The sequence below is a fragment of the Excalfactoria chinensis genome, chromosome 2, assembly GCF_039878825.1.
Source record: "Excalfactoria chinensis isolate bCotChi1 chromosome 2, bCotChi1.hap2, whole genome shotgun sequence".
Lineage (NCBI taxonomy): Eukaryota > Metazoa > Chordata > Aves > Galliformes > Phasianidae > Excalfactoria > Excalfactoria chinensis.
In genome coordinates this window covers 140,956,920-140,977,220 of record NC_092826.1, presented here as the reverse complement: position 1 = coordinate 140,977,220, position 20,301 = coordinate 140,956,920, and the positions used below count along the sequence as shown (strand labels likewise).

General features: G+C 54.0%; 1 protein-coding gene across 3 annotated transcripts in view; it reads right to left on the bottom strand.

Moving 5' to 3' along the window:
* DHX30 (DExH-box helicase 30) overlaps nt 1–18,650 on the bottom strand; it is a 28,938-nt gene extending 10,288 nt beyond the window's left edge. Inside the window, exons 1-9 of one of the 3 annotated variants that reach the window (XM_072330427.1) lie at nt 18,547–18,650; nt 15,370–15,421; nt 10,130–10,260; nt 7,914–8,024; nt 5,217–5,572; nt 4,388–4,514; nt 3,439–3,588; nt 2,561–2,713; nt 327–1,148 (exon numbers count right to left, since the gene is read on the bottom strand). In XM_072330427.1, the coding sequence (XP_072186528.1) occupies nt 327–1,148; nt 2,561–2,713; nt 3,439–3,588; nt 4,388–4,514; nt 5,217–5,572; nt 7,914–8,024; nt 10,130–10,260; nt 15,370–15,400 (1,881 nt within the window). In that variant the 5' untranslated portion in view covers nt 15,401–15,421; nt 18,547–18,650. Of the gene's footprint in view, nt 1–326; nt 1,149–2,560; nt 2,714–3,438; nt 3,589–4,387; nt 4,515–5,216; nt 5,573–7,913; nt 8,025–10,129; nt 10,261–14,087; nt 14,210–14,307; nt 14,534–15,369; nt 15,422–18,546 lie in introns of those variants that run through there. The other 2 variants (XM_072330425.1, XM_072330426.1) reach the window with 2 other exon arrangements.
* Between the last annotated feature and the right edge of the window lie 1,651 nt (nt 18,651–20,301).

The following is a 20,301-nucleotide window of genomic DNA, read 5'->3' as shown; positions in this document are numbered from 1 at the left end:
TCTTGCACTAGAGTTGCATGCTGCATATACAAAAGCACAGTGAGCTGTTAGCTTACTCAAACATAAATACACTTCATGCTGAAGAGGGGAAAAATGCAACTTAAACCCAAATACGAAGCTGTCTTTACCCAAAACTTAACTAAAACACAAGGGATGCTAAGCCAAATTTAGCTCATGGGCACTGCCTTGGAATGAAAGCTAAGCAAAGACTGCTAACGAACAGGAAAGAGGGACCAGATCCAGGCCCAAACTCTCCCCCTGCTGATAGGCCAGAAGCCTGTCCCTTGTCCAGTGGGAACAGCTTCAACACCACACTGCACACCCACCTTTATCTCATAGTGCCGGTGTCGGTGCCTACCCAGCTTGGCCAGGATCTCCTCCAGGTAGTACTCCTTCACCGGGTACATGAAACCCGGCACTTTGACCACAGGGCAATCCCCAAAGTAATGTGAGAAACGCTGATTGTCTCCCGTGGCGCTCATCAAGACCAGGCGCAGGTCGGGGTTGAGCTTCTGGATGCCTTTGAGCAGGATGAGCAGGAAATCCGTGTTGACATCTCGTTCGTGGACCTCATCGACCACCACGTGGCTGACACCCTCCAGACTGGGGTTTCCCTGCAGCTTGCGCAGCAGGATGCCCACGGTGCAGAAGAGCAGGGCTCCTCCCCGGGCAGGGGGTTTGCTCTCCAGCCGCACCTGGTAGCCCACGTTCTTCCTCATGTTGGGGCCCAACTCTTGTGCCACACGCTGGGCCACCGAGATGGCGCTGATCCTCCTCGGCTGCGTGATGACGACGTTGCAGCGGGCGCCGCGGCCCTCCAGGATGTAATGTTCCAGCAGGAGCTGGGGGATCCTCGTGGTTTTCCCACAGCCCGTATCTCCTGCTATCACAACCACAGGGTTCTGCTCAATGGCTGACAGGATGGTGTCCTTGTGAGGATCCACCGGCAGCGGGTGGCTCTCCTGCCATGAGGATCCCCTCCTTTTCCAGAGGGCCAGCAGGTTCTGACTGAGCCGCACCTCCTCTGCTTCCAGCATAGGGATGTACGTCTTCCCCGTGATCGCATCGCTGATCGCACCGGACTCCTTGCTCAGGTTCATCATGTCATCAGCAAGCCGGGGCCTGGACTCCCTGATGTCCACTGGATACTGGGAGAGACAGAGGAAGTTGTGAGGGACAGGGAGTTTGGGAACAGTCTTCAGAAGGAAGAAAGAAATAAGTGCCTGAAATGGACTCAGCCAGACGGGTTTTGCAGTGACCAAAAAGCTACATTCGTGTCTCTTCAGACTTTGGGCAACTCAACCTCCTAATTCCCACTTTAATAACCTCAACCCAGAATGTAACTTGAGCAGCTCCCTGCAATTTCCTTGTTGTGGCTCCTGAAGTCCAGGATCTGTCCTGACAGAAATACTAACACCAGCATGTGAACTGACAGGCACAGAACTGGATCTTATGCTCTCCAACTCAGTCTCTACACTGCATGCAAGTGATGCAGCCACCCCAGAAGCCAAATGTTTGATTCCATCAAGTTGTACCACCACTCTCCTCACCTTCAGTAAGTCCAGGCTCGTAACTTGCACAAAACGTAAGCATTTAGCTAGGCCAGAAATAGTCAGTCCTGGTTAAATTAAAAGAAAAGCCCAGCATCCCACAGGAATAACTAAAAGGAGCAACAGTGGGTCAGGCACTGACAGAAACACAAACCAAACCATAGGCCTAGATGTTCAGAGGATTAAAGGTCCAGCTGCAGATCAGCAGTTCTGGATTCAGGCTTCCTCAGAGTCACAACAGCAAGCCTTGATGCCCTGTGTCAGCTCATGGCACGTATGGAGGCAGATCAAGCACTTTCAAGAGGCTTTTTCAGCCCTTGATTCAGCCACTTAGAACAACTCACTGAGAAACAGCTGCTGCCGTAGGCACAGGCTCGGCTTCCTAACATACTCACCACTGCTTCATTTATGGTAACTGCAAAATACTGCACACATCCCCAGAGATCTACATCGTTCAGCTCCAAGAGCACATCAGTGCGGCACAGCGACTACTTGTCACCTTCCAAACATGGGCATTATTTCCAGTGACTCCAGTTAGCCGCAGACATTTACACCTGTGATACACTCATCCTCTTCTAACCTCAGCACTAACTCCTGCTTTGACGAGTGCTCCCAGGGAACCCTGTCCTGCCCCAGGGAACACTGCTTCAGCTCCTGTCAGCCTCACACCAGGGAGAGGGATCTCCTGGGTGAGAATGGGCTGGAGGATCTGCACCCACCACTACATTCCATATGCTGGAAGAGACACTGCCAAAGGAGCTCTGCAAATTCACCAGCAGCTGGCCCTTGTAAAGGAACACGGCACAACCAGTCTTAGCGTGTAACAAAGAATCCAGAGAAGGCCCACTGCACATTAAGGGTCTCCTTTCCTTAAGGCTCAGCAAAGACTGATGAGTTTTGAGGCAAAACAGTGAGCCACAAACTCGCCCAACACTCTGCCATGGAGTTCCCCACCAGTGTACAATTTCTAAAGCTAAACGTGATGAACCCAAGGTGGTTCTGGGCCTTACATGATTCAGATAGTTCTCAATCTTGCGCAGAGTCGCTTCAGGGACTTTGATGTGGCACGGCTTCCTCTGGTTCTCCCCAAGCTCTCGGAGGGAAGTCATGTTATACATAGCATGGCTGAGCGGGTTGTTGTTCTTGTCCACTAAGCCAAGGCTCTGCGAAGGACAGAAGCAAAGAAGAACATCAGACAAGAGTGCTGCACATGACATGACAGCGGAGATGGGTCCTGCAGGTTCTGTTGGGCTGACTGCCCCCCCCAAAGCCCCATCCCTTCATGTCCTGCTTTTACCATGGCAAGGAACACGTTCCTATTGCAGAAATGGACACGTGGAAGCAAAAGGCTTCATTCCCTCAGCACAGTGCTCACAAGGTCTCAGTAAGACCCGTCAAAGAAACCACAGCCACAGCTGTATGTGACAAAACCCTCCTGGCACGGGGTATTAACTCTCTTGCTGCGGTCCTGGTATGTTGTGACAACTCAGTACTAAGCCTTATGCTATTTTCCTGGACTTCCTCTGATGGCTTCAGAGTCTGCAGAGAAATCTAATACAGCCACGTTGCCAGATGAGCTCATCTACAGGAACAGGAGACGAGACAGCCCGTCCTAGCAGACATCACTGAGGGGTCCAAGAGAACTAGACTTCAAGAATAATCCCTACACACCACTTTGCTGAGAGCTCAAAACAGCCTCTAAGGGATCATCACAGCTTTGATACCAGATGGGTACAAGAGCAATTGAGATCGAATCCAAAGGTTTGGGAATGTATGTTTACTGAGTCTGAATTCAGAGACACGTGCCACATGAGGCTCAAACAGGGTGAGTCAGGTGCAAGGAGCATCTACGTGTGTCAGGAGGGATGTGGGAGCTGTGTGTGCTTACCTTCAGCTTCTGACAGGCCAGTGCTGCTGCTTTGTTTTCTGCCTCCACCTTACGACGGCCCTTGGCTGCAAAAGTCATTGGACAGGGCCAGCGGAGCGTCAGCTTGCAGATCTTGGTCTTGGTACCAACTGTACGGAACTGCATGTATTCCTGAAGGGTTGGGAGAGCTGGGTGAGAGCCCTGTGCAGACAGACTTTAATACACCCTCACATTTCAAAGCAGAGTGTTTACTGCACAGAGATGCCCCATCCCTGCAGGCATTTAAGGCCAGGCTGGATGTGGCTCTGGGCAGCCTGGTCTGGCAGTTGGCAATCCTGCACAGAGCAGGGGGTTGAAACCAGATGATTATTGTGGTCAGTTGCAAACCAGGCCATTCTATGAGTATGAATTCCACCCCAAGCCTATAAGTTGAGGCCAAAGTGAAAGGAGACAGCTGTGTGGAGAAGAAAGTGACTGATAGCATATGGGGTTCGTATATGGAGCATATGTGCTCCATGTGGGGTGGAGCACAGCTGGGGTCTGCTAAGCACATGGGGTCTGGAAAGGAGATGGGTGACACACACCAAGGAGCAGAACTGCTGGATACTGGCAAAAATCAAATTGAGGAACGATTCCACCAGCGCAGAAATGACACATTTCTGAGTAACACGAACCTGTATTTGGTGCAGCCATTAGAGGAAATGCCAACTTATCTTAGAAAACAGACTCCTTCATTCAAACAGCAGCTCCTCCATTGCCTGGACCTCAAGTAACAGCATTCCTGGTGCTGCTTTTAAGACGTTTCCCACCAAGACTTCTCCCACCCTTCAGGCTGATTCCTGTCAGCCTAGTTAACCTCCCTTCTCTCCGCAACACCCAGCTGCCCAAAGAAGCATCCAAAGAGATTCCAACTGGAGCCCCTGAGCTTCCTCACTGCAGGTCCCGGGGCAGGGAGCAAAAAGCACCTTACCTTGACTGTGGAGGAAGAGGTTGCAATCTGAATCACTTGGGCCAGGAGATTCTTGGGAAGCGGGAACTGCGTCAGAGCGCGGATGGCAGTGTTGTCATCTGTCATTTCAATGGAACTCCCTCCTCGGCTAAATGGAAGAGAACAGTTTGAGACACAGATACGCACTCCATCCTCAGACCCATGTCACATCTGCTGCCGAGTACAGGTAACCTCCATCACCTGCTCAGTCCTACTACTAAAATCTGTCTACTGCAAAACAACCACCCTGAGCAGCAATGAAAACATTACAGCAGTATTACAAACCGGACTGAAAAGACAGCTTTTAACTGATTAAAACAAGCAAAAAACCAAGGCAGGGTTATGTTATTTCTATATCCAACAGCATCCCTCAAAACAAACACCACCACCAGGACCCCACTGTTTTTTCTCCTATTGACAGCTGGAAATGTAAGACTTGTGCTCGTAAAGTCAAGCAAACAAGCGTGGTGATGAAAAGGAGCAGACTCTGTACTGCCCCCAGCATTTAGGGGGATTGGAAAAGGACTCCTACCTGCACTGCTTCTGGAAACTGAAATCTCTTTAGGCCCAGAACTCCAAAGATGGCACTTGGGCATTCCATTGTGAAAACAGGCAGGCACAAGATCGGCCTGCCCCACTACCTCTCCCATACAGAATGGCACAACAGGCAGTGCTGAGCCCACCTGCAGGTCACACCAGCAATGCAAGAAGCTGCAGCTCCATTCTGAGGAACAACGGGGTGCATCAGCTACAAAGGAAAAAATCTCTCTTCTTTACTGGCCTGCATTAGCAGCTTTCTGGACAGACTCACCTTGCATCTCTGCCCAAAGTTCGAGCATCCTGATGTGCCATGGGTAAATAATCAGAAACATCGATTGCTTCTTCTTCCAGCTCTCCCTCCTCCAGTTCCCCTTCCTCTAGCTCTCCTTCCTCCAGCTCTTCTCTCCTCATGGCTTTGGGCATCCGGCCCTGCTCCATGGGCTGGATGGGGTCGTCGGGCTCCATTCGCCGCCAGCAGGTCGACAGGTCAGCGAGGGAAGGGCCGGACTTGGAGCGCCATTTGCCCTCTGAGCACCACCTCTCATCAGGGCAACCGAGCTGGTCAGCCAGCAGCCGGTACTTGGCAGCATCAAACAGCTCATTTCTGGGCCCCAGCAAACCCCAGCCCTATCAGAGAGAAACCAAAGTCAGACAGCAATGAGCAGACAGAAACGTAACTGCAGGGAGCAGCACACGCCTGGGGAAGGAGAGAAAGGAAGGAGCGCTTCCTTCACATTACACAGAAAAGGCACTTCCAGAAACTCAAAGCTTTTCCTTCTACCTGGACTTCTGCAAAGCCACTGATATGGTCATGGTCCCTCACCACATCCTTCTCTCTAAACAGGAAAGGTGTGGATCTGAAGGACGGACTGTTTGGTGGATTAAGAACTGGTTGGCTGGATGCAGCCAAAGGGCTATGATCAATGGTTCTGGGTCGGGGGGAGGATGGCCACAAGTGGTGTCCCTCAGGAGTCGGCCTTGGGACCGGGGCTCTTCAACATCTTCATCAGTGACAGACGATGGCAACAAGTGCACCCTCAGTGAGTCTGCAGATGACATAAAACTGAGCAGTGCAGTTGATTCATTGGAAGGAAGGGAAGCCAAGCAGAGGGACCTGGACAGGCTGGAGAAGTGGTTCCATGTTAACCTAATGAGGATCACTAAGGCTGAGTGCAGGGAGCTGCATTGGGCTGGGGCAATGCCAGGTGTTCATACAGACTGGGGGAAGATCTCCTTGAGAGCAGCCCTGCAGAGAGGGAGCTGGGAGTACTGGTGGATGAGCCAGCAGTGTGCACCTGCAGCCGGGAAGGCCAACTGTGTGCTGGGCTGCATTAAGAGGTGGCCAGCAGGGAGAGGGAGGTGACTGTCTCCTGCTCTACTCAGCTCTTGTGAGGCCCCATCTGCAGTGCTGCAGCCAGGCCTGGGGACCCCAGAACAGGAAGGATGTGGAGCTCTTGGAGAGGATCCAGAGGAGGCCACTGAGATGGGCAGAGAGCTGAAGCAGTTCCTATGAGGAAAGGTTGAGGGAACTGGGCTGGTTTAGCTTGGAGAAGAGAAGACTACGGGGAGACCTCATTGTGGGCATCCAGTACTTGAAGGGAGTGTATAAACAGGAGGGGAATGGCTGTTTGTGAGGGTGGGCAGTGATAGGACAAGGGGGAATGGTGTTAAACTGAGACAGGGGAGGTTGAGGTTGGATCTGAGAAGGAAGTTTTTCCCCCAGAGGGTGGTGACGCACTGAACAGGCTGCCCAAGGAGGCTGTGGATGCCCCATCCCTGCAGGCATTCAAGGCCAGGCTGGATGTGGCTCTGGGCAGCCTGGGCTGCTGGTTGGTGACCTGCACACAGCAGGGGGTTGGAGCTGGATGAGAACTGTGGGCCTGTGCAACCCAGGCCAGTCTGTGATTCTCCAGCCAGCACTTAAGGAAGGAAATTTGCACACCAAGCTCCCTTCCCAAAGCACAGTTGCTTGGAATTGTTATAGGTGTTTTACAAGGTTTTAATTGTACTCAGCATTTTTCTGGCAAACTCTTACCAGACCACTACAATGAATTACATCTTTAGCTCTCAGAGGACCCCTATTAGATAAGGTTGTACTATTCTGTGCTGTAGATGTGCCCAGCACAGCAAGAATTCACTTTGCTGCTATAACCAAAAGTCATATTCAGACACCCTCTGCCCCAATTAACAGTGCCACGTTGCTTGGATTGATGACCATTTACTTAGAGCAGTGTGGCTACTTCTATAGCTAGCACTGCACAAGGCCTCCCATAATCAGCCTTTCCTGTTGGTTGCAGCTCTAGCTGGCAAACCCCATTGTTAAAACTTTGCATGCTTAACCTACGGTTCCAAGGTTAGTGGTTTTTTGCCTTTTTGTTGCTCGTTCTGGTTTTGTTTGTTTGCTTCCTTGTTCCAAAGTGAAAACAGTTCAGAGATTCCCCCAGATTTACAAAAAGCAAATTGCAACTGCAGGTAGAACTGCTGAAAACCTTCAGGCTTTCAAAGACGGCCAGAAACGGTGCATTCATTGAGCGCTGAAGAGCGAGGATAAAACAACGTGCGCTCAGTGAACATTAACTGAACAAGCACCAACTGAGCTGCAGGTAAAGCCAACCAGTGGAACGAGTTTTGCTAATCACAGGATTCCAAAACCAGCTGAAGAAACTGCTAGCTTTAAGGCTGCAATCCTTCACTTCTGAAGGCTCAGCTTGGAAACTAAACAGTTACTTCTAAATGGAGCTTTCTTGATCTACAAGCAAGCCAAAAGTTCTCCTATTGTCAGAGCACCTGCAGCACCTCCTCCAGGCTCCTTAGGAGGAAGCACTGCTTCTACTCCACAGATGAAAGAGAAACTCTAAACAGGCCAATTAAGAAGGTAAACAGGCAGAAGGGGTATCGGCAGAGCAGGGAATGCCTGCATGCTCAAAGACTTGTTTCATCAAGCTACAGAGGAAGAACAAAAGCTCACCTTGAAGAGCTGGCATGCAGCAGCTGCTGCCTGTCTCTCAGCATCGATCTTCTTGGTCCCATAGCCTTCTACTTCCACGTTCTTAGGCCACTTTATGTGCAAAGTGACTTTCTGAAAAGCAAAGACATTCACTGAAGTGAGACAGAGCAACGTCTCTCCTTCAGCAGCAGCAGTTACTTCAAACGCCTCTGAACTCCAGGTAAGAATGGGGCTGTAAGTGAAATTCCTAAACAAACCCGGGCCGAGCTTCACAGCCTGCAGCGTGTCAGCAAAAAGGAATCAAGTGGCAAGAGCTCCTTACCAGAGCAATTCAGTTTCAGAGTAACTGTTCTTATGTGCAGTACAGCAACTGAGCCATGCCTGAGAAGCAGCATGCACCACCTCAACATGTTTCTGTTTGCAATGGCAAACAAACCTTCCTCGTTACCTCACCGTGACCAATTAGCAGCACAGTGCACCAGTCACGCTCATCAGGCAAACACAAACCCAGCCTTTGCTTTATTCTGCCCAACACATGCTATTAAGGAACGACTGGATGTTGTGTTGAGGGACATGGTTTAGTGGGAGCTACTGGTAATAGGTGGATGGTTGGATGATCTTGTAGGTCTTTTCCAACCTTGGTGATTCTGTGATTCTTACACCAGCAGTTGGTTCAAAGGAGCTGAAAAACCCCCAGAGGCAAAGAACACCAGGAACCGAACCCTACCCTGGTAAAAAACCCTTCCAAATCCAGAGCTCATCCCACTCCTGGCCCTGCTGATGCTGTAGCCGAGTTTCTGTAAGGATCAAAGAGGGAAATGCCCACAGAATTCCCTCCCATTGCTGCAGCAAAGATGACAGGTGGTGTTCAAGTCTGCTGGGAAAACCCCACCTATAAGGCTGGAGGATCTGCCTTTCCACAGCCTCCACCCGGCTGCCTGCCTGTCATCCGAATCTCACCTCACCCCAGGGAACTGCTGCATTTCTGCCCAGGGGTTCTGCATGAAGACACACACCTGCTGAGGAAAGAGCTGTCTGATGGAGGCCAACAAACTCAGTGCTCACAAAAAGCAGCCTTGTCCCCTTCCAACCAAAGCTTCCCCACTTTCCCTCACCTGTTCTGCTGTCCCTCCACTTTTTCAGTTCTGCCTCTAACCCTCATCTGCTCCTAGAGCCAAACTAGTGCTTGTTTCCCCTTCGTTTCTTTTTGGGATATTTTTTTTCCAAAGAAATCAGAAGTTACGGTCAACATCAGCCTACACTGAGTGCTAACAAGAACCTGAACTGATTATGCAAACTAAAGCAACGAGGATCTGCTTATGGCATCCCACAGCGTACATCAGGTAACTGCACTACTGCTGGAGGAAAAGCAGGCAACACACCCACTGATAATAAAGCAACTCTGAAGTACCCAGAGCAGGGGGGGTGAAACTGGATGATCATTCTGGTCCTTCTCAACCCATTCTATGGTTCTGTACCCATTCTGATGTATTGCCTAAAACAGAGATGCTCAGAAAGGATGAGGTCATGAAAACTACCTGGGAAGTTTTAGGACAGGATGTGATTGGAAAATGTTACTCTGTCAGAACTGAATGGATGTTAAACTTCAGCTGGAAAGAGCTTCCTGCTCTGCAATGAGAGGGCTGGGGCTTCATGGCACGAGGAGCAGAGCCCCCAGGACAGCTGCTGGATTCACAGCACACAGGGATTTGGGCCCCGGATCCAAGGAGGGCTCCAACTCTTTGGCAAAACATGGAATTCTTCTCTCCCTCCATTTCAAACAAATCCTCCTTTTCCGATTGCGATTAAGCATTTTAGGCTTCCTTGGGCATTTATTTATTAGAACATAAAAACAACAAAACCTGGCCCCGTTAAGGTCTAAAATACAGCCCTTTGCTTTCTGTTTCTAAGGCAGTGGGTTACACAGCCCAAGACACAAGGGCAGACTACGTACCTTCCTGCTGAGAGCAGCACTTACAGCAAGGAAAGGATTCACCCTTCCATGTTCCAAAGGAGAGGGACAAGATTTACACCCGTGTACTATTAAAGCACATAAAAATGGATGTACAGGGAGGGAGAAAACCTTGTGTCTGAATGATCATCCTCCAACTATCCCATGGAATCAAAGCAGTGATATCCCATTCTCTATTAAAGGCTCACTTCCAGGTGTAGCAGCGTTCCTGGCTCACTTCCCCTCCTGTGCACCACAGCTGCCATCCCCAGCACAGCAGCGTTACCTTTTTTCTGGGCCCATTAGTATGGATGTACACCAGCTTGTCCCTTGCATGGGAAATGCCCAGGGCCCGTCCGATCACGCTGTTGAGCAAGTTCTTGGGCTGTGGGAATTCCTTTAGCAGGTCTCTGGAATCTGGAGGGGAAAAAAACCAACACAAGATCTGAATGATTTCCAGTCCTCCTGCAGTCCTGTATCACCAGAGCACACATTGCTCCGTGCTTACAGACACAGCAGCAGACACAGGTATTAAGTGGGACACATACAATGTCTCCAGGCATCAGCAAAATGGGGCACAGCACAGGTCGATGCCCCCCGAGTGCCAAATACAAGACAGCACTGCACGCCCCAAACCCCCAACAGTGTTTTATCTCCAATACTTTTCCTGAGATGCAGGTTTCTTGGCCCACCGCAAGGAGCCAGCGCTGCTTCCTCACTATGAAGGCAGAAGAGGTTCTGCGTGTCACCCTTTGATCTCCAAACCCACCTTGGGTTAAAGCCGGGCTCTCAACCACACACACATCACACCTTCGATCCAGTCATCACAAATGGAAAAGGTGAAATCACACTCTGGGACTTCCTGCTTCATCTCGAGTCCCTTCTGCTCGGAAGCTCTTGCTTAGAGGCTGGAAATGGGACTCTGTGCTCAGAGGACCCTCACTGTGAGCAGCAGACCTGGTGAGACCAGGTTCAGCTCCACGTGCTGATGGTTAAGTTGCAGCCCTGATCTGACAGGAAGCTCATCCAGAAAAACAAAGCACAGTAATTGCTGGGTGCAGAAGTGAAGTGCCAGGGAACAGGAGAGGGGGGACTGGCAGCAGAAGCACAGCAAGAGCAGCCCCCACATGGAGTGCTACACAACCATCCCTGCTGCTAGAGCAGCTGGAGCACCCAACTGGGAAGGAGCAAAGACCCACCTGTGGATCCCAGAGCTACCAGCACGTCCTCCTGAGAACAGTGACTGCAGTCACTACAACAAAGACACGGGGACTGCTTCCAGCAAGCACTGAACAGCTCTGTCATCCCCGGAGCAGCTGCACGGCACAAGAATAGTGCAGGGATCTGTGCAGCACAAGCAGTCCAGGATGCAGAGCAACGTGGACAGCATGGGGGCTGTAGTGAAAGAGTCACACCGCAGCACAGCTTGGCAGGCTGCAGGGGGAGGTAGGACAAGCTCATCACATAACCCCCCCCAACAACCAAACCAATCCAGGGCACAGGAAAAGAACCTTCACTGCTGACAGGTTTGAAGGTTCTTCCTCCAAAGCACACGAGGAGCAGCTGGATGGCAGGGAAATCGTTTCCAGAAGCCAAGAGGAGCTGACAGTGCAGGAACGTGGGCTCTGTGGCACACACTGGGACACTGTGCTGGCTTGGTTCAGATGGCAGCATTAAATGAACACACCAGAACTGCCGCCTGCGCTGCCTCCTTGGCCACACAACAGCACCCAGCACCACCACCCAGCACACCGTGAGCTCCCCCTGCTCTCAGATGGGTGACAGCCCCAGCATCACAACGGGAAAGCCCTCAGGCTGCTGTTTCTCACACACAGGTGAATGCAGCAGCAGAGCTCTGTGGTCAAGCAGAGTTCCTAAATGGAACCAGCTCCTAAGTGCCAGCTGGGACAGCAGGAGGACGGTTTCAGCCTGCAGTTACACAGAGCAGCACGAGAAATGTGCCCTTCCAGCCCCCGCTGCGCTCACACCATCACCCGCCGAGTGAAGTGGAACAGTGACTAGAAGTGCAGCCCTCCTCACGCTGATCCTCATTTCCATCCCTGGGACGCACAGGAAGGAGCAGCAGCACAATTCCCCAGTGCGCTATTAAATTCACTTAATAAATGAGAAATAAATAATAACCTCCAGCAGCAGCCTGCATTATTTGGCCTCCGGTTGCTTCCCCTTTCAGGAAGGATTCCCCGAGGAACTCTGTGATACGGAACAGATGGAGCCGAGAGGTGCAATGTTTGTAAATGGCCAGGAAAAAAAACAGCACATTGACTGAAGGACCCAATCGATCTCTGAGATTCTGAGGTGACTCCTCAGCAAGGACTAAATATTGAAGTCATCCATATGCAAGGCACAGGATGTCTAAGTAACAAAGCCCAGTTCTGGCTTGCAGAGCAGACCCTGAATTGAGACACAATGTCTTCTCCCCAGCTGACAATGCCACATTCAGCAGCACCATCTGACGCACCAACAGCACTCAGGGCTTTGATGGATTGCCCTCAGCCCATCCTTAGCCTGCAATCAGAAGCTGAAAGGAGCTTTCTTTGCACGAAGCCCCACTTTTAAAGGAACCGTCCCCAAACTGCAGCAGTGGATTTGCACGACGTTTCCTCCCCTGACAGATTGGATTTCTTGGCACCTTCATACACAGAGCACACGAATCCTGACTGCCCAGAAGGGCTGTTTGGGTAGCAGCTCTATTAGAAGGAGCACAGCTTAATGCTCCCAGAACAAAACAGCTGCTTTTCACGCCCAGCTCCAAGCCACAACCATCCGTGATGCCTTTAACCTCAGCTCCATGACCACGAATGCTGAAAGCCTGCCATGGAGAACAGACAAATCAAAAGGAGCCAATTAACTCGTTCCTGTTCCTCTAAGTCAGAGTCATGAAGCTCAACTTGACTGTGGGAGTCAGGCCTGACACAAAGGCACCACCAGCTACATCAGGAGCACAGACAAAGTGGCCCAGGCACATCCTCCTAAGGAGGGATGGGGAGCAGCTGACATGAACCCCAAGGTTTGGGGGAACCTTCATTCTCCTGTGATGGCAAATGGAACTGACTGCAGGGATGGATTCCATCTCGGAGCAAACAGGTTGACACCGTGCATATCTCAGCAGTGAGCGAGGGCTGCAGCAGGCTGGCTGAGCAGGCAGAAGAGCTGCGCTCAGCACAGACCCTGCTCCAAAATCCCACCACTCTGTCCAGCAAAGCATTAGATGTCAGTGCCAATATAGCTGCCATTTCTAAAGCTGGGCTCAGACTGCAGTTTATTTTCCCATATTGGCAATGGTAACCATGGCTAGTAACAGCAATCAGGTGTGGATAGCCAGCGACGTATCAACGTGTTGAAGGCACAGCACCTGCACTTATAAGGCGTTTAAAATAACTTATCATCCCTGCACGTTCAAGGTGCAGCTGTGCAGGTAGGGCAGACCAGCAGCAAGAGCCTGGGGGTGGTTCTGCTCACTGATCTGACACAAACCAACACGGAGTGGGTGCAGAGGAGACCATGCAGATGCTCAGGGGATGGAGCATCTCTGCTATGGGACCTGCCTGAGGGTGTCTGGCCTGGGGAGGACAAGGCCCCGGGGAGGCCTCCCTGCAGCCTTCTGGTACTTACAAACAGGAGGGAGGTCTTCCTTGGTCTGATAGCAACAGGATACGGAGGAACGGTTCTAAAGTCAAACCATTCACAAAACCTTCCAAAGCTCTGCGAGCGGAACTCTGAGCACAAAGACCTTACACAGAATCACAGAGCCACAGAGGTCGGATGGAGCTCTGGTGATGCCCCCATCCAATCCCACCCACCAACATCGGTTCCCCAGCGCAGCTGCACAGGGAAACATCGCAGAACATCCCCACTTGGAAGGGACCCAAAGGAACGAGGGAGCACAGCTCGGGCTGCACGCAGCACTGCCCGAACGCCACCAAGAGAACCGGAAAATAAGGTACCGAGAGGAGAGAGAAGGCCGCCCAGCAACCAAAGGAAGGAAAGAAAGGAAGCGCAGAAGCTTTAACGTCCAACCAAGCAGACGCGCACGGGGCCGGCCCGAGCCCGGGGAGCGCAGCCTCAACCCAACGCCGCCCGCGAGCGGCCCCGCACGGCTCCGCCGGCCCCGCACGGCTCCCCGTCCCCGCGGGGCTGCCCCGGCCCGGCCCCTCCGCGCGACCTTGAGCCGCTCGGCCCGGCCCCTCGCAGGGCCGCCCTCAGGCCGCTCCGCCCGCCGCTACCTGCGCCGCCGCCCCCCGCCTGCTCTCCCGCTCCGCGCATCCCGGCAGCTCCGTCCCGCGGCCTGGGCCGGGCGGACGCGCGCACGGGAAGGCCGCGGGCGCGCGCACGCCGCCTCCAACCGCCGTCCCCCCGTGGTGCCGCGGGCGGCGGGCTCGCTCCTCCCTTCCGCTGCGTTCGGGGCCGGCCGCGGCCCCCCCCCCGGCCGGCTCTCGTGCTCACCCTGCACCATGGCGCTGCCCGGAGGAGGCGGCTGCTCCTCCTCGTCCTCCTGCCGGGCCTCCTCCGGGCCGTCGGGCTCCGCTAAGCGGCCGCAGAAGCCCCGCGCCCCTCGGTAGCAGCGGCCGAGGCGCAGCGGTCCGGCCGAGCCGCAGGCGGCCGCCGCTTGCAGCAGCAATCCCAGCGCCGCCATCTTGAGGCCGCCCGGCGCCGGCCGCGGTGGAGCCGGGAGGAGGGTGGGATAGAGCGCGGGAGGAGGGTGGGATAGAGCGTCGCTTGCCGCTACAGCGCCCCCCGGCGGACGGCGGGAGGGGAGGACCCGGAGCGGGGAACGGAGAAAGAAAAGAAGGGAAAAAAAGGGGGGGCTGGAAAAAAGGGCCGCGGCGTCGGGCGGCTGCAGAGAGCGGGGGGATCCGCTCAACAACCCGGACCCAAATACAGCCACTTTCAGCCACAAACCTCCGGCAAAACCTCCCCACAGCCACCGGTGGGTTGTGGTCTGTCACTGCAGGTAACGCAGCAATGTCAGCTCATGAGCACGGCAAATAAAACGGCTAAGACCGAATTCAGTCAGAACTCCAACGGTCAGACTGCATGACTCCCAGCACAATACACCTACATGACACAACACACACGCGGCCACTTCAAGCCGTGCCCCAGGCCTTGTGCACTCAGTTATTCCTCCTCTGCAGGCAAAGCCCTGCAGGGCTGAGCAGGAGCTCACGGCCATACCTGCCCTAAAGCCTTCCTCTCCCACAGCACAGGCCCAGCCCCAGCCCGGCTGTGTCCGTGTCCAACAGGCTGCACGTGGCTCTGGGCTGCTGGTTGGTGACCCTGCACGTAGTTGGGTTGGAGCTGGGTGAGCACTGTGGGCCTGTGCAACACAGACCGTGCTGTGATGCTATGATATCTGCTTCCTTTTGGGACATTGAGAAGGAAGTCTGGCCATGGGACAAACCTCCTCCCAATAAGGAAGGACAGCGCTATTCCTCGGGAGTGAATTTGCTTGAGGAAACTGCCAAAGCACTAAAATCTCTGCACAAATTAAAAGCAAATAGCCCTTACCTTTAAGGGAATTCAATGAGAACATCTCCATCACAGCAGGAAGCGTGGATTCCTACGAGAGCAGCAAAAAGAAACACCGAGTTAGAATCCACCTTCCCTTCCAGGTGTTTAAAGCCTTCTGAAACTGGATGTCCTCAGTACAAACCACCTGACAGCCCAGCAAGCTCCTCCTTGCTGCTCCTCACCTGCCTGTTCCCTCTCCACCCGGTGCAGGAGGTTGCTGTGCACCCAGAGGAGGCACTGTGCGCTTTGGGGTCTGCTCTCCATGTCTGCACCAACCTCAGTCACAATGCCACATTATTCCTCCCTTACAGCAAAGCCAAGAATGAGACGCATCCTTTTGTTAATTGCTGACACGATATTCCGCTATTTGGTTTCCTTATTCAAATCACTGAAGCAAGGAACAACGAAGCCAACCAACTTGGTGTAAGAGTTCTTATCTGAGCGCCGGGGATGCCTCCAGCACTGGGCGTCCAACCTGAGGTCTATCCAAGCAGGGGAGCTGCCAACAAGGGCCCTCACAAAGAGCCACCCAGCCCACACTGACAAGCAATAGGGCTCTAATTGAGATGGGGCAGCCAATGCGCAACCAGCAACAGCCCCGGGTCTAAAGGAACGGGGGGAGCATGGGGGGGAGCGGGGACAGGTGGGGAGAACAGAGGAGTGGGGGAAGGATCTCAGCTTCTTGATGTTACAAAGACCTCAGTGCCAAAAAGAGTCGTTGTGTTATGGCAGCTGCTTCATGCACTGACCCGAAGGGGATGCATGAACTCTGCTGAAAGAGGAAGATTTGGAAGGTTCAAAGATATCCTGTTGGGCCCCGATGGTGATTGGAGGGAGATGGGGGTGTGCAAGGACACGGCCTTACAAAGATGGGGAATATGATCCCAGAACCACGGGATGGTTGAGCAGCAGGACAAGGGAAATGGGTTGGAGCTGAAGGAGGGCGGGTTGAGGGTGGATGTCAGGGGGAAGTTCTGTACTGTGAGAGTGGGGAGGTGCTGGAACAGCTGCCCAGAGAGGCTGTGGATGCCCCGTCCATCCCTGGAGCTGTTGAAGGCCAGGTTGGATGGGGCCCTGGGCAGCCTGGGCTGCTATTCAATGGGGAGGTTGGTGGCCCTGCCTGTGGTGGGGGGTTGGAGCTCCGTGATCCTTGGGGTCCCTTCCAGCCCAAACCATGCTGTGATGCTGTTGAGGTTAGAAGGGACTTGGGATCACCCAGCCCAACCCCCAGCTTTGCGCAGGGTCCCCCAGAGCATCTGCCAGCATCACATCCAGGCAGCTTTGGAATATCAGCTGAGGGACTCCACAACCCCTCTGGGCAACCCAATGGCACAGGACTCCTGTGGGCAGTGATGGTACATCTGGGATGAGAAACAACAATGACACCATCAGATGGCAAAGCAGCTTTGTGCCCCATGCTGGGCAATGTACTGGAACCCCAGAGGGCAAAAGATGCTAAAAAATTCTTAGTAACAGACTTAATGGCCGTTCTGCAATGGGGAAGAACAAAGCCAGGGAACGTGGACAACTGAAACGCAGATAAAATCTCAAGGTCTTGGTTGGGTTTCTTTGATCCGCATGGAAATTGCAATGTGCGAGTATGAGGAGAAACCACATCCACCCTCAGTGAGCGCCACAGAACTTCTGCTTATCCTCGAATGGGTGAGGATGGAAAAGACCACTGAGATCATCCAGGCCAACCTCAGCTCATCAATGGGCTGCGGCCTGCCCTGGGATCCCAGCAGTGCACAAAGAGATCCATCCCAATGTCTTATCATGAGGACAAAGGCGAAGTGATGCTGTCCTGTGCACAGCGCACTCCCAAAGGCCACCTGCGCTGGGCTCCATGACAGCAAAGCACTCCGACTTTCTGCTACTTGGGCCAACAGTGCATGGCAGCCTCACAGCAAATCTTGATCAGCCCTACTCATGGAACCACTAAGGTCAGAACATCAAGTCCAGCCATTACCCAGAGCCACCCAGCCAGCCCTGCCACATCAGCTCATGGTAGAGCTCAGGGAAGACCTCTGCGATCCGCACATCCCCCCTGCCCAGCCCTGCCGTGCTCCCTGCCGCAGCCCCGCGCATCCCAACAGCTGCTGGTGCCGGGTGGTGGCTGTGGATGCTGTCGGTGACTCCCAGCTCCCCGGCAGCTCTCTGGGAGCAGCACTGTCTCCCATCCACAGCCCGACCCCCGCCGGGCCGTCCTGCCCCACACTGCGCTGTCCTGCCTCATGCAGCTCCGAGGACCGGGGAAGGTCAGGGCCAGGCCAGCCACCGTGTGTCTGCGGGGACGTCCACTGGGACACCCATGGGGACATCCATTGGGACATCCATTGGGACATCCATTGGGACACCCATTGGGACATCCATTGGGACACCCATTGGGACATCCATTGGGACATCCATCGGGACATCCATCGGGACACCCATTAGGACATCCATCGGGACATCCATTGGGACATCCATTGGGACATCCATTGGGACACCCATTGGGACATCCATTGGGATCTCCATTGGGACACCCATTGGGACATCCATTGGGACATCCATGGGGACATCCATTGGGATCTCCATTGGGACACCCATTGGGACATCCATTGGGACATCCATGGGGACATCCATTGGGATCTCCATTGGGACACCCATCGGGACATCCATTGGGACACCCATCAGGACCTCCATCGGGACACCCATGTGGACACCCACTGGCACATCCCCGCGGGTTCCACGGGCACCACGGATGGAAACGTTCCCACCCGCAGCTCAAACCGTGCCGTGGTGGTCGGGCGGCAGGGCCGCACTCAGCGGCGGAACCGAGTGCTGCACGGCCCGGCCCGGCCCGGCCCCCCGCCCCGCTGGGCGCCCCCCGCCGCCCGCGCTCCCCCGGCTCCGCTCTCAGCCCCGCCCCGCGGCCCGGTTTCCCCCCGGTCCGTCCCGTCGCTCCGCCGTGTGTCCCGGACCCCGCATCCCCTCAGCGCGCTCCGGGCCGCGCCGCCGCCCCCCCCGGGCCCATCGCCTCGGAGCCGCCGCTCCCCGGCGCCGCCGCCCGCCCCCTCGCTCCCTTCGTCCCGCCGCCCTCCCCCGGCTGCCGGTCGTCCCCATCCCCGCCCCGCGCGGCCCCGACTCCCGCGGTGGGCACGAACGGCGCCGGCCCCGCTCCTCGCCACCGACCTCCTCACAACCAACTCTCTGGCGCCGGTCCGCCGCCGCTCGGGACTACAACTCCCAGGAGCCCCCGCGAGCCGCTTCCGGGGCGACGCCCGCACGCCGCGCCGGCTCTTCCGCCGCGGAACCCGGATGTGAAACCCCGCGCTCGCTTTCCCCGCCCGGCCCCGCCTCCACTTCCGCCTCCTCAGCGGCGGGGGGCGCCAGAGGGCGGCGGCGGGAGCGCGGGTTGGTCTCCATGGCAACGGCTGCTCTGCGGCCTGCGGCTGCTCTGAGGCCTGCGGCTGCTGCGGGGCCGCGCCGTGCCCTCAATCCGAACCTCCTTCAGCTCCGACCATCTCCTTGTCCTGCTGTTATCCCCCCTCTCACAGAGCTGACCCCCCTCCTGTTTGCAGGCTCCCTTCAGGGCTGCACTGACTCACCCCGCAGCCTTCTCTTCTCCAGGCTCCTTTTCCCCTGGAGCTGCCCCATGGAGTCCAGCTGTGTCTGCAGGATGAAGGCAGAGGGGTGGCTGGGATCCTGATCCTGGGCAGTGCTCACTGATAAGGGCAGGAAGGGGAAGGGCTGAGATGAGTGGAGAAACACCGTATTCAAACTGATGCACACACACTGTGCTGTCCGAGTGGAGGCTTGTAACCCTGCTAGAATATGCTTTCCTGTTTGCTTTCCTACACGGTCTTCTGTTACAGAATGAGCAGCTCTCATTCAATGAAATCAATGAGAAACAAATGTTGGTATTTTGGGTCTTTTCAGATCTGACACCTTTACAGCCCGCTTACATTGTGTTGAACTTCCTTGCTCGTACCAACCTGCACGTGGTTACAATGCCTTTCGTTTCCCATTGCAGTTGGATGTCATGCAATGTTAATGTCATTTCATAGGAGCTCAGTGCCAGGTGAGCTGAGAGCATTTGCTGCTCTTCTATAGCTGGAGGATATAGAAAAATACAGCAGGGTGGGAGAAAATATTTTGGTTTTAATTCAAGCTTCCTAGGCTGTTTCTGTGCTAAGAGATGGACAGTGCAGCTCATGGAAAGGCTGTGAGGGCTGATTTGGAAGGTTGCTGTCAGTGTCTGCTTGGAAGGTTGGTTGTCATTACAGCAGGTTTGGGGCTCATCGCTGTTATATGTGAGGTCAGGAGCCTCCCTCCCTTTCCTTTCCTTTCCTTTCCTTTCCTTTCCTTTCCTTTCCCTTTCCCTTTCCCTTTCCCTTTCCCTTTCCCTTTCCCTTTCCCTTTCCCTTTCCTTCCCTTTCCCTTTCCCTTTCCCTTTCCTTCCCTTTCCTTCCCTTTCCTTCCCTTTCCTTCCCTTTCCTTCCCTTTCCTTCCCTTTCCTTCCCTTTCCTTCCCTTTCCTTTCCTTTCCTTTCCTTTCCTTTCCTTTCCTTTCCTTCCTTTCCTTTCCTTTCCTTTCCTTTCCTTCCTTTCCTTTCCTTTCCTTTCCTTTCCTTTCCTTTCCTTTCCTTTCCTTTCCTTTCCTTTCCTTTCCTTTCCTTTCCTTTCCTTTCCTTTCCTTTCCTTTCCTTTCCCTTTCCTTTCCTTTCCTTTCCTTTCCTTTCCTTTCCTTTCCTTTCCTTTCCTTTCCCTTTCCTTTCCCTTTCCTTTCCTTTCCCTTTCCTTTCCTTTCCCTTTCCTTTCCCTTTCCTTTCCTTTCCCTTCCTTTCCTTTCCCTTCCCTTTCCTTCCCTTCCCTTTCCCTTCCCTTTCCCTTCCCTTTCCCTTCCCTTTCCCTTTCCTTTCCTTTCCTTTCCTTTCCTTTCCTTTCA